Source organism: Haliotis rufescens, unplaced genomic scaffold (assembly GCF_023055435.1).
Source record: "Haliotis rufescens isolate VD_foot unplaced genomic scaffold, xgHalRufe1.0.p SCAF_19, whole genome shotgun sequence".
NCBI classification, from domain to species: domain Eukaryota; kingdom Metazoa; phylum Mollusca; class Gastropoda; order Lepetellida; family Haliotidae; genus Haliotis; species Haliotis rufescens.
Window position 1 is genome coordinate 20,674,839 of NW_025963879.1, and position 15,938 is coordinate 20,690,776.

Here is a 15,938-nt window from a genome sequence, read left to right on the forward strand (position 1 = left end):
TTGGCAAGTGGGCGTGACAAGTTTCGAAGCACATGACAGAGCCAAGCGGATGATTTGAACCATTGATTGCACGACCAGCCGATGATCAGTGTCAACAAAATGACGTCTCCTCTTGGCTGTGCAATTATCGCTGCACTCTTCTTTGCCAATTGCCATGCAGCCGGGAAACCAAACTTTGTCATAATGTTGATGGATGACGTAAGTACAAACTTGCATTTTTGCTGTGTTTTATAGCGGTTTTGTCATTTAAGTTCCGCATTTTCAGCAGCAGACCATGGATTGTTATGATCATTTTATTGTTGTCTGTCACATGATTGTACACGAGTCCGATCAATATATGGATTACTGGAGCGGAATTAGTCACTGTTAAATATATCAGTCTGCGTTATGTATATATGATATTTTGAGACGATATCAAATTTTAGAATTCGAAAAGGATTTATTTTCATTCTTGAAAAGCCAAGTATGTTTTGTTCTGAAATAACACATCTCAAGTCATGGTATGACAAATCTAAATACTGCACGTTTATAAACCTTTATTGGAATGAAAAACTTGCTTGATATTGTTATACTTTGTAATTAAGACATTATTATGGTTGATATCAGCTGTAATAATGTCTTAGTTATGTTAAGCCGCCTTCTCTACACATACATAGTTAAAATTGTGACATGTTTGTCACAAATATTGAAACCATTCTTGAATTATTGTATTAATTTTAGCCTCTGTCACATTCAATAAAAGTACTTACATTGAAGGGCATTTAGCCAATGTATTACATGTGGTACAAATTCACTTTGATGATAATAATAATAATAATAATAATAATGTAAAAACACCATGATTTTAATCAACCAATCCAGTGCCTGCGACAGTGTGCTTGTTCCAATATAGACTACATATTTCCTCAATGAGTTCAGCATTTTTTGTACCATTGTTTATTGTACTGAAGGTGAGTGAACTAGATGTGTGTGTATTAGTGTGTCAAGGTGTCATTGTTATCTATCAATCATCCGTTATGTACATGATCTACTCATGATCTACTTATCTGAAGAATGGATTGTCAATGACAATACCATAAAATTCATGACATGCTTGTCATATTTTTGGATGACCCTTCCCATGTCTTTGTATGTTTTTATCATGACCCTCCCCACTTGAAGATAAAATGTCAATTTTTACATGATCCTTCCCAAATATGTGTGTATTATTTTGTGTGACTCTCCCCTAGAGACAGTCATGTATTTTGGTGACCCTTCCCAGATTCCCTCTGTGCATTGTCATGCCAGATGATGACATCGTTTGCACATTAACATCACACATTGTAAGCCGTATCACATCTTCCTGAGCAAGAGAGTGAACTGACTTAAAAAAGTCCAGTTTCCACCCTTGCCCAACTTAGCTGGAATTACTGAGCTCGATCGTAGCGCCACAAGTGGCTATTACCAGTTATGTCCCTTCTAAGCCTCTACCTATGGACCAATGAGATTCCACCTCTCGTATCACTTGCATTTGCTTCACACAAAATGGTGGTGCCTGGTGAGGTGATCTGATCGATAATCAAGATCTATATTGTGATAAAACGTGTCTTACATCGCGAAATGCATCAAACCCTGTGAGTACCTTGATTAAAAACATGAAAAGATTTGAAAATATCTGCTTACAACGAGTTGGCAGTGCACATGCTTTTCAAATCCTGCAATCTACCGAAATCTGCACGACGGTTTACGAACCAGATTTCTATTTCGGTGCGTGATTTTGATTGGACTATGCATTAACTCGTTAGTCCAGCCAAAATGTAACTCCATAATACCAGCCTAGTTCGGCAAGGGTGTAAACTGAACTTTTATAGTCAGTTAATTCCCTTGCCTCGGGAAGATGGCCGTATCATTGTGTATGCAAATCTACACATGATCGATTTATATTGTTGGTTTACAGAGGGTCAAACAGAAGTTTCATCAGTAGTCAGTTGCAGTCAGTGTTTGAAATAGACATAGGCCAACAGATTTTGGGGGGGGGGCTGATAGTTTTAAATTTCAAGTTTAAACTGAAAGCATGGTAAATTAATCATAGCACTGAGATTGTTTTGTGAAACTGAGTCCAGCTTCAAAGTACTCCACATGTTAACTCTTTCAACACCACAGGCCGGTGTACCGGCCACACCGTAGGCATTTCAGAGTAATATATGTTTCATGAACATACCTGTCTTATCTATTTATTAAATCTATCACATTTTGCGAAGTCAGATAATACGTCTTTCATTTCAATTTATCATATTTTATCAAAAGATTTAAAATAATGAACTGTTTTCCGCAATGTAGTTGAAAAACAATTATAATCTGGGACACATGCTTCGACATATGGTCCATACTGACCATGTCAAACAGTGATATTATGACATTTCAAGCATATCCTAAGTAAATTAAATAAAGTAATAAATATAACATATTTCTAAAAATTGTCAAACTGACATCCAAGTTACTATTCCCATCTTTTTGTGTGATCGTGTAATGTAAGTCAAATGACATCTCGGCATTTGTAGTCTCAATTTTTTTCAGCTCGGACACAATTTATATTGCCAAAATATATATACAAGAGAAATTTGTTGTCAGGTCATAACCTTGCACGATATGTCAATGAACTTCCATATTTTAGACATACGTAATGTTACCGAGCAGAAAGCCACTATTATTGGGAAATATGTGATGATAGATTGTACTTAAAATTGTTTTTGTCAGCATTTACCGATAAAATAGTAATGAAAATGAAAGAAAACTAAGTGAACTGCTCTATTATGAAATCTTAAAATTGCTGAAAATTGACATAATTGGTGCTTAATCTTGACGTTATGAATGTGTCAGTTAATTTCTTTTATAAAAAGATAACTTAATTAAGTTATAAATGCATAAATTATGTCATGAGCATTACTTTCATATTTATTCACAGTAGGATTAGACCCCTCATATGGTGAAAGACATGTAGTTGTAAAGATGTATTACAAGCTGAAAATGACATCGATAAAAGTAGGCTGCATCTAGATGCGACTAAGGGTATCGGGTGGTAAGGGTCGCTGACTTGGTTGATGCATGTCATCGTATCTAAATTGCGTGGATCGATGCTCATAACGTCAATCACTGGATTGACAGGCTGCTGTCATATAGATGGAATGTTGCTGAGTGTGGCGTTAAACAACAAACAAACTTGTTAAAAACTCCAGATGTTTATCACTTACAAATTAGATATTTCTTGAAAAAGTGCAATTTTCAATTTTCATCATTGCTGTAAGTAATTTTCTTTATTTACTGAATGCGTTGTTTTTACTTTGAGTATCAATTCAATTGCAGTAGTCTTCATTCATTAATCATAGCTGTATTTAGTGATTCTGTTTCAAGTGGCGAGGACTAGAGAAGCCTGTGCGTATCCCCTTCTCAGCTAGGTGTGGTCGGGTAGCCTTGTGGGTAAAGTGTTCGCTTGTCACGCCAAAGACCCAGGTTCGATTCCTGACATGGGTACAATGTGTGAAGCCCATTTATGGTGTCCCCTAGCTCAGGTAAAATGTGTTCAGATACATGTATAAAACGAACTGGTTTATATACTGAAGTTGACTGAAGTTTTATTTTCATTAAAACATTTAAAAGTCAGAAGGAATGGGCGTAGTGGTCATGAAGAACTGTGAACATTAGTGACTTGTAGTTTAAACATAGAGTTTTAGATACTTTTTGTCATTAAACAATATATCACGTGACTAACCACGGGTGACTAACCTCTATTTCCCTTGATATCGCTCGGGGGAAATACCGGAATTTAGACACTTGTGTCTTAAACATAGTAAGACATAAACACTCATATAGTATCCTTTATTAAAGTAAATACTAAGTCGCGATGAGATATCTTGGACACAACGTCCATCTTGTAGGTGCCGACCCTTGAAGATCTGTGGTAGAATAGGTCTTCAGCAACCCATGCTTGCCACAAATGCAACTATGCTTGTCGTAAGAGGTGACTAATGGGATCGGGTGGTCAGGCTTGCTGACTTGGTTGATTCATGTCATCGATCCCAATTGCGTGGATTGATGCTCATGATATCAATCATTGGATTTTGGTCCAGACTTGATTATTTACAGACCACAGTCATATAGCTGGAATATTGCTGAGTGTGGCGTTGAACAACAAACCAACCAACCAACCCAAGCACGATGGCATTAATAACACGTTGTGAATGTATTACATGCTTGTCTTGTTTCTGCATATTTTGCTATGCAGGGATCTGTGTTCTGTAATCAGGTGGAAGTTACTTGTCATGGACTATAAATCATGTGCCCTAGGGTAATATCACATCACCAGACAACAGTGTATTGTTTCCGTCATCCGGATGGCATTGTTGACGTCATTAAAATCTTATTGTCACACAAGAAACACTAGAAGATTGTTGTCATTCGCTGTGGTTCCGCTGCTTTTGCGACTTGCTGTCCTTATAGTTAGACACTAAAATTTGTCTCTGTGTGTAGACATTTTCTTCGGTAATAAATAGAACTATATGAGTGTTGATGTCATTCTGTTTATGACACTTGTGCCTAAATTCTGGTATTTCCCTTGATATCGCTCGGGGAAATACCGGAATTTAGACACTTGTGTCGTAAACATAGTAAGGCATAAACACTCATATAGTATCCTTATTAAAGTAAATACTAAGTCGCGATGAGATATCTTGGACACAACATCCATCTTGTAGGTGCCGACCCTTGAAGATCCGGGGTAGAATAGGTCTTCGGCAACCCATGCTTGCCATAAAAGGCGACTATGCTTGTCTTAAGAGGTGACTAATGGGATCGGGTGGTCAGGCTTGCTGACTTGGTTGATGCATGTCATTGTATCCAAAATGCGTGGTTTGATGCTCGTGATGTCAATCACTGGATTGTCTGGTCTAAACTTGATTGTTTACAGACCGCCGTCATATAGCTGGATTATCGCTGAGAGCAGCATTAAACAACAAACAAACAAACTTGTAGGTGCCCATGAGGCGGTCTGTATGAACGCAGGGTCTGTCTGATGTTGGCTGTGGTCAGATCTCTATGAGGTAGACTAATGCACTTGCTTCTCCTGCGTAGGAACAAATCTTGAAGGGCATCCCCACTAAACGCATGGTTATGTGTCCAGCTTGCTTTGATCATGCATATCATTGGTGGATCCAAGGTGGGGCCCAGGGTCCGAAGCCCATTTCTGGTGTTCCCCGTCGTGATATTGCTGAACTGTTAAAAGCAGCATAAAACCATACTCACTCGTCATAAATAGACCAAATGTGAGATTGCTTTCTTTGGCACAATGACAGAACAGATATGCTGATCAGCTGTTGCATTTTTTATTTTTGTTTATGATGATGTGTATTACTTGGTGTTGTTCCAATTAAAATCGGGGGAACGGGTGGCCCAGTCGTCTAAGGTGCTGCGATTCGCTGTGCAGAGTTGCGTCCCTTAGGCACACACCAGAAACCTATGATTGTGGGTTCGAATCCCGGTTCGCCCTGATTATGTTTCTAGGGTTGTCAGCACCATACACGTGCTCGTGGGTTTCACCAAAGTGGTAAACATCTGAGACCTGCATCACTTCGGGCTTTCCTCCAGCACTAAGCTGACAAGCCGTGATATAACTGGAATACTGTTAAAAGCAGCGTTAAACCCAACTCACTCACTCACTCACTCACTCACTCACTCGCTCACACAGGTTAAAATCATGATATTAATTCCAGTATGAAATAAAAACGAAAAACACATTAATAAAGTGACACATTTTTTTCTGGACATACAGGAGTCGCAAAACTCGCAAAAACTATTTCCCAAGTAGGCTTCACGTATCATGAATGTTTCTGGAATGTGAATGGCTTGCTAACAAAGTTATCTGATAATGACTTTATCTCATTTCTCCACAGATACGGAATTATTGGCCTATCAGAGACCTGGGTCAAGGATATTGACCTCAAAGATTTATTTTTTGATTATATGTATTTAAATGTTAAAGAAGTAACAACTGCGCATTATGGCCGGGGGAATTGTGCTAAAAAATCATTGAAACCTTATATAATGTTTATAAACATAGGCCATAATGCGTTTTTTGTGTTATTTGAGAAGTCGTTATTTGCTAAATGATAAAAATATTTTGTTATTATCAATGTATATTAACCCTGATCAGTCATCATGGTATTATAATATGTATTGCAAGTGTGGTATCACTTGCTTGTCGGAAGAGGTGACTGTGCATGTCATCGTATCCCAATCACATAGATCGATGCTCATGATGTCAATCACTGGATTGTCTGGTCCAGACTCGATTATTTACAGACCGCCGTCACGTAGCTGGAATATTGCTGAGTGTGGCGTAACAAAATGACAAACAAAATGTTTTAATGGGGGGAAATGTTCGTGAAACATTACACAACGCGTTGACAATTCTTGTACCTATGGCCATTTGCGCTGTTTCGTGAAACAACAAACAAACAGACTTTGTTCCAAGAAGATCTGTTTGATGTTACCCAGAAAATTGATGATGTAGATATTATTCTTGGAGGTGATTGTAATGCCCGGACAGGTACCCAGGTAGATTTTGTTACTGATGATAATAGCTGAACGTCTCGATACAGGCTTCTTTGATTTTATTTTTGACAGTTTACATCTTTTGAGTTACTCATGTGATAAAATTGTAAACAAATATGATAAAAAAGTGTTAGATCTGTGTGCATTCTCCCATCATGTTGTGAGAGGTGAATGTAGACGTTATTCATTGTGTATTTACGTGTATAAAAGAGCTGTTAAATATTACTGTATTATCTTGAAAATGACCAACTGTAATATGCCAAAAAATGTTATAATATACAACTTCAGGTGCTCCAGAAAGGTAGAATTAACTGGGCTTCCAAAATTAGAAGCATTATTCGAGTAACAGGTTTTGGCCTTGTTCGGGTCATGAATATCCCCATGTTTATAAATGAATCTTCATATGCAACTCTTACAGAAAGCTCAAATCCTGTAACTATTCTTTGCATGAGCAAACGTTTGGCCGGGAAATATATATTACTATGTTACCATATGAGAAATTTAGACATGCTCTGGCTAGATTACGGTGTAGTTCCCATCATCTTCCGATCAAATCTGGTGGTCCTAAAATGGAACCTAGATTGGATCGAGTTTGCATTTATGTAAATATAGTAATGTTGAAGATGAGTATCATTATATTCATATATGCAAATGTTACCAGATTCTGAGGGCAGAATTTATACCAAGAAAATATTATGAAATTCCAACAATCTAAAAATGTAATATTTTCATGTCATGTGTCCATCAACCAACTGTACAACATCTATGTTCATTGTTGAATCCAAAAATCTTAGACAATCTTTGTTAATAATATACATGTGATCCTCAAACTTCCAATGTACATTTTCTGTTTGTATTTGGGCCTAGCGCCTACAATACCCTTGGATAAAGAAAACCAAATGCTGCCTTCTCAACTGATTTGATCCGTGTGTTGTAGATGGGGTGGGGAGACCTGGGCGTGTATGGCCACCCAGCCAAGGAGACCCCCAACCTAGACAAGATGGCCGCCGATGGGATGCTGCTGCCAGACTTCTACTCGGCCAACCCCCTCTGCTCGCCCTGTATGTTCATCATTGCATCTGTCACTAGAGTGGGATTTGTATTGTATCTGCAGGCATTTTTATAGTCTTTTCCAGCTGATTTCACTTCATTACTGTGCAGAAATCTCAGAACTAGTGGGCATGAGTGGCTCAGTTGGGCACACCAGAAACCTGATTGTGGGTTCGAATCCCGGTTCGACCCGATTATGTTTCTAGGTTTGTCAGCACCATACCCGTGTTCGTGGGTTTCACAGAAGTGGTAAAACATCTGAGACCTACATCACTTTGGGCTTTCCTCCCACATTAACCTGACATGCTGTGATATAACTGGAATACTGTTAAAAGCGGCGTTAAACCCAACTCACTCACTCACTCACTCATTGATAACTACTTAGCAGGGTCACATTCCTCAAACAGATAATAGTGCTATGACCATCATTATCAGTCTGGGAGATACGACAGTTGTAGTGCGAAGATTACTTTGTAGAACGAGGTCATTATACATAACAGTATGGAGCTGATATCTTATTGAACTGAACTGACCTGATATCAGCCTGAAAAGCATGAGCTGAATACTTGTCTGAACAGCTCTGTCTTGTTGAACAGTACTGAGCGTATGTTGTACTGAGATGATATCTTCCTGAACAGTACTGAGATGATATCTTCCTGAACAGTACTGAGATGATATCTTCCTGAACAGTACTGAGATGATATCTTCCTGAACAGTACTGAGCTGATATCTTCATGAACAGTACTGAGATGATATCTTCCTGAATAGTACTGAGGTGATATCTTCCTGAACAGTACTGAGATATCTTCCTGAATAGTACTGAGATGATATCTTCCTGAATAGTATTGATATCTTCCTGAATAGTACTGAGATATCTTCCTGAATAGTACTGAGATGATATCTTCCTGAACAATACTGAGATGATATCTTCCTGAACAGTACTGAGATGATATCTTCCTGAACAGTACTGAGATGATATCTTCCTGAATAGTACTGAGATGATATCTTTCTGAACAGTACTGAGATGATATCTTCCTGAACAGTATTGATATCTTCCTGCATAGTACTGAGGTGATATCTTCCTGAACAGTACTGAGATGATATTTTCCTGAACAGTACTGAGATGATATCTTCCTGAACAGTACTGAGAAGATATCTTCCTGATCAGGGGTGGTGGGGTAGCCTTGTGGTTGACACATTTGCTCATCACTCCAAAAGACCCAGGTTTGGTTCCCAACATGGGAACAATGTGTGAAACCTTTTTCTGGTGATGTTGCTGGAATATTGCTAAAAGCGGCATAAAGCCATACTCGCTCACTCATTCTTCCTGAACAGTACGAGGGGATATCTTCATGAACAGCACCGAGGTGATATTTTGTTACATTTTATTTAGTGTATCACTAAATAAACACAATAAATGACATATGCTGTTATTTCAAGCAGTTGTCAGTGGAAATATGATATGCCTATCTCCCTGTCCATAGCTCGGGCAGCGCTCTTGTCTGGCAGGCTTCCAATACGGAATGGTTTCTACTCGAACAATGACCATGCCAGAAACGGTGAGTAGCAATCTATGTCAGCTATTCTTCATCAAAAACAAGATACTTCATCCTTTTATTAACATGATTAGGTTACATTTCTTTTGAGGACAAAATTCTCTTTTTATTGAAACTGCATCTTTTATTGTTATTAAATATGTTAGACAAATATATTTTTGAAAAAAACTTGTATTCATTACACAATTGTTTATATATCATCTTCTTCTCGTCGCTATATGGGTGAAGTAATGCAGATTAAATTTTGAATCACATACTCAGTTATTGAAAGGTAATAAAATAAAATTCTTTTGTGGAACCTATTTTCCATTTCTTATTTCTCAACCATCATCAGCATACACCCCCCAGAACATCGTGGGAGGAATACCAGACGAGGAGATCCTCTTCCCAGAACTCCTGCAGCAGGCCGGGTACCGGAACAAGATCATCGGGAAATGGTAAGGAGGAAGGGATGGTTGTTGGGTTAACGTAAGTGAGTGAGTGAGTAAGTTGTGTTAAAAGCCGCTTTTAACATTATTCCAGTTATATAACGGCGTGTCAGCTTAATTTTGGGAGGAAAGCCCAAAAGTGATGCAGGTCTCAGACGTTTACCACTTCGGTGAAACCCACGAGCACGGGTATGGTGCTGACAAACCTAGAAACATAATTGGGGCGAACCGGGATTCGAACCCACAATCATAGGTTTCTGGCGTGCCCAAGGGACGCAACTCTGCACAGTGAATCGTGGTGCCTCAGACGACTGGGCCACCCGTGCCCCCAGGGTTCATGTAAAGTTTAGGACTTCATTATAATAATTTCGGTGTGGGGCAATACCGAAACCCCTGTTACTGTCAGGAGTCTTGCTTGCTGATTACTGTCACCCATCACCTGGTCTCCATGACCAAAGTGTTTAACTTTGCCTGATTTGTGACCTGTGCACTGCACACATAACCACAGGCCACCACAATGGAATATACGGAAGCCTTTTAGGGCCATTTGTTTTTAATTTTTTCAATACTATTTTGAAATTTCAAGATACTAAGTTGAAATTTCAGGAAACTCAGTTGAAATTTCAAGATAGTATCTTGAAATTTCAACTTAGTTTCTTGAAAATTCAACTTAGTACCTTGAAATTTCAAGATAGTCTCGAAAATTTTAAAGAAATATCATGGGATAACATTTATACTAAGTTATCTTATAATAATTAGATCTACATCAAGTGCTTTTATGAGTTATCATGGCGTAATATTTATACATCATTTCATAAAATTATAGTTAAGCAAGTAATAATAATCATTAGGTAAAATGCATATATAAAATATCAGTAGTTTCAGTTAAAGCTTTTTAGATGGTTGCTAGCCTAAGGTAATGGGAGCGCATCTAGACATACTATTCAATAAGACAAGAGTTACGTCTACATAGTTTAATTGATTTGAAGCTTTGCTAGCCTAAGGTATCAAGATCCCATCTCCCAGACAAAGGATATTTATTTAAGTATATCTGTCATAACCTACCGGGGTACATTAGAATAACATTACTTCAATTAAGACTCATTAAGGATTAGCCCCCATACAAGCTCGTCTATAGGGCATTAAGGATTAGCCCCCACACAAGCTCATCTATAGTGACACCCTAATCTCTTTCAAAGCATCCAGTAAATATGTCAACAAGATTAGTGCCAGTCCAACAGGATAAACAGGATTTAGTATTCCCCTCTGTCTAGCCATCCATTTAGCTTAGGACACAACCCATCGTGTATCAACCAATCACATTCCTTGTTATTGTTTAAATTTTTGTTAAATATTTAAAAAAAAAAAGGGAAGGGGTTTGACTCTCTTACCAAGCAGACCTCTCTCCCACAGCCCAGAGTGTGTACCGACTCTCTGTGGCACCCTCAGTTATTATCTAAGTATATTGTAAATTGTTAATTGTTCTTGTAAATAAAATTGTGATTAGTCTCCTGTGACTCTGGCTCTTTGCTGACTAATTCCCCAAGAAAACCAGCACGTCATTTGGAAGGTATTGTTCACCCAGAACAGTTCCATGATAATTTGGCGGAGAATCATCGTTTTCGGAACCACAGAGTCCAGGAACTAACTACGACCAGCTACAAGAACCCATTGGAGGACATGTCCAACTGTGATCACCTGATGGAATAACAAGCAAGCTGCATCAACCTCTGACCTCAACACTGGATTAAAGACAACCAACTCCTCCAAAGACACCAACAAAGGAAGAAAAAGTCTTCAAATATTGTAAGTAATACATTGTTGATTTCTTGTCATCCTTTAATTTAGTACGGTACATACTAATAGGTGTCATGGCAAATATGGAGTCTGGTATGGAAAGTAACTTTGAAAGTGAAATTCCAACAGTGTCTTTAGTTACGCCCCTTGCCAAAAGTGTAATTCAGGCAAAATTTGGCACAACAACAACAAATTGTTTAGTAGACACAGGGGCATCCATTTGTTGTATTTCGTCTGCTTTTCTGAGCACAGCTTTTGAAAACCTTACTCTTGGAAACTCACCCTTTCCACAGGTAAAAGGTGTTGGCGGCGAATTGCATAAAGTGTTAGGTTCAGTTGTGTTAGATTTTGTCATTGAGGATCAGGAATTTTCTCAAAGATTCTATGTACTGCCTACACTGCCGAAGGCAGTGATACTAGGTGAGAACTTCCTTGATGACAATGATGCAGTCTTAGATTATAGCTGTCATTCCTTGATACTCAACAACAGCACCTCAGATAGGCAATATATCAATTTCATAGCCAATTCAGTGCATGAGATTAGTGGATTAGCAAAAACAATAGATCAGATTTACATCCCCCCTCAGAGTGAAATTCATTTCAAGGTCAGACTACCAGAGACCAAAGAGGATTCCCTCATCCTCATTGAACCCATTGCTTCCCTCACTGCTCATTCTGAAGTAGCAGGCGGTAGAACTCTTTCTAAATCAAAAAGCAAGACTGCTACATTTAGGCTTATGAATCCCTCCCAAGAAGAAAAGGTTCTTGACAAGGGTACAGTTGTAGGCAAATTTAGTTACATTGACAAAGACTCTGTTTTTGAAATCGGCTCTGACCAACCATTCATCAGTACCGTTAACACCGACAATGAGAAGAGAGACAATGACACCAGGGATTATGTCAAAATTGCACAGGAGTTAGGATTTGATTTGACCAATACACAACTGACTCCAGACCAACGACACAGACTACTTAGATTTTTGGGACAAAATAGAAACATGTTTTCAACAAGTCTTGCAGATTTAGGTAAAACTGACCTGCACCAACATATCATTGACACTGGCAACCACCCACCCGTTAAGAGTAGACCATATCGTCAATCCCCTCATCTCCAAAAAGTCACTGAAGAACTTATAGATGATTTTCTGAAGTATGATTTGATCGAGGAGTCTACTTCTATGTATTCAGCTCCCATTATCCTAGTCAAGAAACGTGATGGCTCATATAGATTTGTTTGTGACTACAGAAAGTTGAATTCTGTCACTTTACCAATGTCATGGCCTCTTCCTGTTTTTGATGATGTTGTTGATAACATCGCCAATGCACAAGCTAAGATCTTCTCAACTTTAGACCTTGCTAATGGTTTCTTCCAAGTGCCATTACATGAAGATTCAAAGCATAAAACTGCTTTCGTCACCCATCAATGCCTTTATCAATTCAAACGATTGCCCCAAGGTTTGACAAATTCTCCACTTTGTTTTCAACAGCTCATGAGCAAAGTGCTACGAAAATTGCTTTTTAAGGTTGCGCTGATCTACATTGATGATTTGATAATTTACAGCAAAAACTTTGAAGAGCATCTTCAACATTTAGAGCAAGTATTTTACTATCTGAAACAGGCAAAATTAACACTAAAGCCATCCAAATGCAATTTTGCAACGGACAAAGTATCTTTTCTGGGTCATGTTTTATCATGTGGAGGTGTTCAAGTTGATGACAAAAAGATTGAAGCAATTAGAACCTTTCCAGTGCCCAAGTCACAAAAGCAGATTCGCTCCTTCTTAGGCCTCACAAACTTCTACAGGAAGTATGTGAAAAATTACGCTCACATAGCGCTTCCACTAAATGCCTTGCTAAAGAAGCATTCAGAGGCAGAAGTAGGAAAGAAATCAAAGTTCCAATGGTCACTTGAGTGTGATCAGGCATTCAACACACTCAAACATGCTATGAGTAATACACCTGTTCTGGTTTATCCAAATTTTGACAAAGAATTTCTTCTCGCAACTGATGCCAGTGATATGAGCATAGGTTTTGTTTTGAGTCAAAAAGACGAGAAAAATAATGAACATCCAATAGCTTTTGGTGGTAGAGCTCTTCATGGCAGCGAAAAGAACTGGAGCATTACAGAAAAGGAAGGCTTAGCTCTAGTTGAAGCCATTAGATCCTTTCGTCCATATCTTGCAAATTCCAAATTCACAGTCTACACTGATCATATAGCATTGAAGTGGCTGAAATCCATCAAGGATGCCACAGGTAGGTTAGGACGATGGTCTTTGGAACTTTCTACCTACACTTTTGACATTGTTTACCGCAGCGGCAAAGCCAATGGGAATGCCGATGCTCTCTCACGTAGGGAATATGAGGAAAATATTAACTGTAATGATCAGACAGAAGAAGATGCTGAGAAAACAGTCTTCTCAGTAACTTCAACTCAGCAAAGCAAATCAACTAGCAATACAATCTTGCCAAACACCCATTCATCCACACAGGTCACACAGACAAATCAGACTGAGGATATTTGCACACCTATTGTCAATCACTTAGAATCAGACACACAAACAACACATTGGTCAGTCACCTTTGAATATGAAGAGGATTATCAGTCAGTACCAGTTAATGTTGTTGCAGCCTTACATGCTACAAATGCTGATGTTACCCAAGACACATTGGTTGAAGTAAGTATAAAAGAACATCCAAATTTACGTCACCTACAAAGGATTTGTCCAGATTTCATCCAAATCTTTGACTACAAAGAGGATGATGTCCTTCCACAAAATGAAAAGGATCGTCAAAAGACTCTTATCGAAGCCAATACTTTTGAAATTGATGAAGGCATCCTATACAGATTCGTTCCACAAATACAGAAAGGCCACGCAGACAAGTTCATTAAACAGCTGGCAGTCCCAAGAACCCTCAGAAATCAAGTCCTGCAATCCTATCATGACTCAGAGTTTGGCGGTTGCCACCATGGGAAAGAAAGGATGCACAACACCATGAGACCTAAGTACTACTGGCCCAAAATGTACAGCGATATTGCTACTTATGTCCAGACATGTGAGGTATGTCAACAGACCAAGAGGCACTACCATGGCAAGAAGGCACCACTTCGTCCACTACCTGTAGAAGAGGTCTTCACCCGATGGCACGTTGACATTCTCGGTCCCCTGCCAACAACACCAGATAAGTACAAATACATTTTGGTTATCACAGATGCATCATCTAGATGGTGTGAAGCCTTTCCACTTCGGACCCAAGAAGCCAAAGAAGTAGCAGATGTTCTCGTCAGAGAAATATTTTGTCGGTATGGCGCTCCAAGGACCTTAATTTCAGACAGAGGTCAGAACTTCATGTCCAAACTTATCAAAGCAATTTGTGAACTTTTGGCAATTAAATTTACCCATACCAGCCCATACCATCCTCAAACAAACAGCTGTGTAGAAAGGCTCAACTCTTACATCAATCAATCACTAAGAGCCTATTGTAACAAGTCTCAAAATGATTGGCCCCGTTTCATTCCTGGCATCATGATGGCCTATCGAATGGCTCCAAATTCATCAACTCAAAAATCCCCATATGTTATGCTTTTCGGCCGAGAAATGAGAGCTCCACAAGATGTAGCATTAATTCCAAAAGAAAATTTGGGCCACAATAACAAAAGTTATCTTTCCAATTTGCTTGAGGAGCTTGAAATCACTAGAACAATCGCAGCTGAAAACACTGCTCGGGCTAAGGAGGTGTATTCAGAACAATATAACAGAAAGGCTAAAGAACCAGAATTCGCCCCAGGTCAAAGATTTGGCTTTACTGTCAAAAAGTTGAAAAAGGCCTTTCCAACAAATTAACCAAAAAGTGGTATGGTAGCTATTATATCACCCATACAGGTCCAAATTATACCTACAAACTACGCCGAAGTTCTGATGACAAAATACACAAACCACTGGTCCATGCCAACCGTCTGAAGCCATATTTTGATCCTGCTGATCGTCCACAGTATCCTCCAGAACCATACCTCAATAACCCCAGTGACATAGATTCAGGAGTCATGGATGACAACGAGGAACCAGTCAATGATACTCAGTTTGACAGCAACAATTCCCCATCAACAAGTTCAACTTACAAGGCTACTGATCAATCACCTCCACAACAGAAAGGTAAGAAGGTCAATTCCAAAACAAAGGCAGGTACTTCCAGCAACAAGAGTCCGAAGCAAAAGACCCCAACAAAGAAGAAAATCCCTGCTTCAAGTACAACAGAAAAACCTACCAGTCCCACGGCAACAATGAAGGAAAATCATGCCACACCAGGTCCTAGTGCTCCAACCAAGGTAAATGAAAAGGTAAACAAAGGGAAAAGAGGAGTGAATAGTAAGCATCATCAGCCCAAATCCAGAAAACAACCCGACGACAGCCAGGTACAACCTCCAAGTCCAACATCAGGTAATCAAACCAAGGATATCCCTCAGGTCTTCAATCCAGAGGACATCCACTCAATTGTTAGTTCCAAGAGAGCAAATGGCAAAATC

The 15,938-nt window shown here is 39.0% G+C and overlaps 1 protein-coding gene across 2 annotated transcripts in view; it reads left to right on the forward strand.

Moving 5' to 3' along the window:
• Nucleotides 1–15,938, forward strand: part of LOC124112853 (N-acetylgalactosamine-6-sulfatase-like) — a 39,057-nt gene continuing 23,119 nt past the window's right edge. For both annotated transcript variants that reach the window (XM_046473011.2, XM_046473012.2), the window contains exons 1-4: nt 1–198; nt 7,523–7,646; nt 9,120–9,194; nt 9,526–9,628. In XM_046473011.2, coding sequence (XP_046328967.2) covers nt 82–198; nt 7,523–7,646; nt 9,120–9,194; nt 9,526–9,628 — 419 coding nt within the window. In that variant the 5' untranslated portion in view covers nt 1–81. The remainder of the gene's footprint in view (nt 199–7,522; nt 7,647–9,119; nt 9,195–9,525; nt 9,629–15,938) is intronic.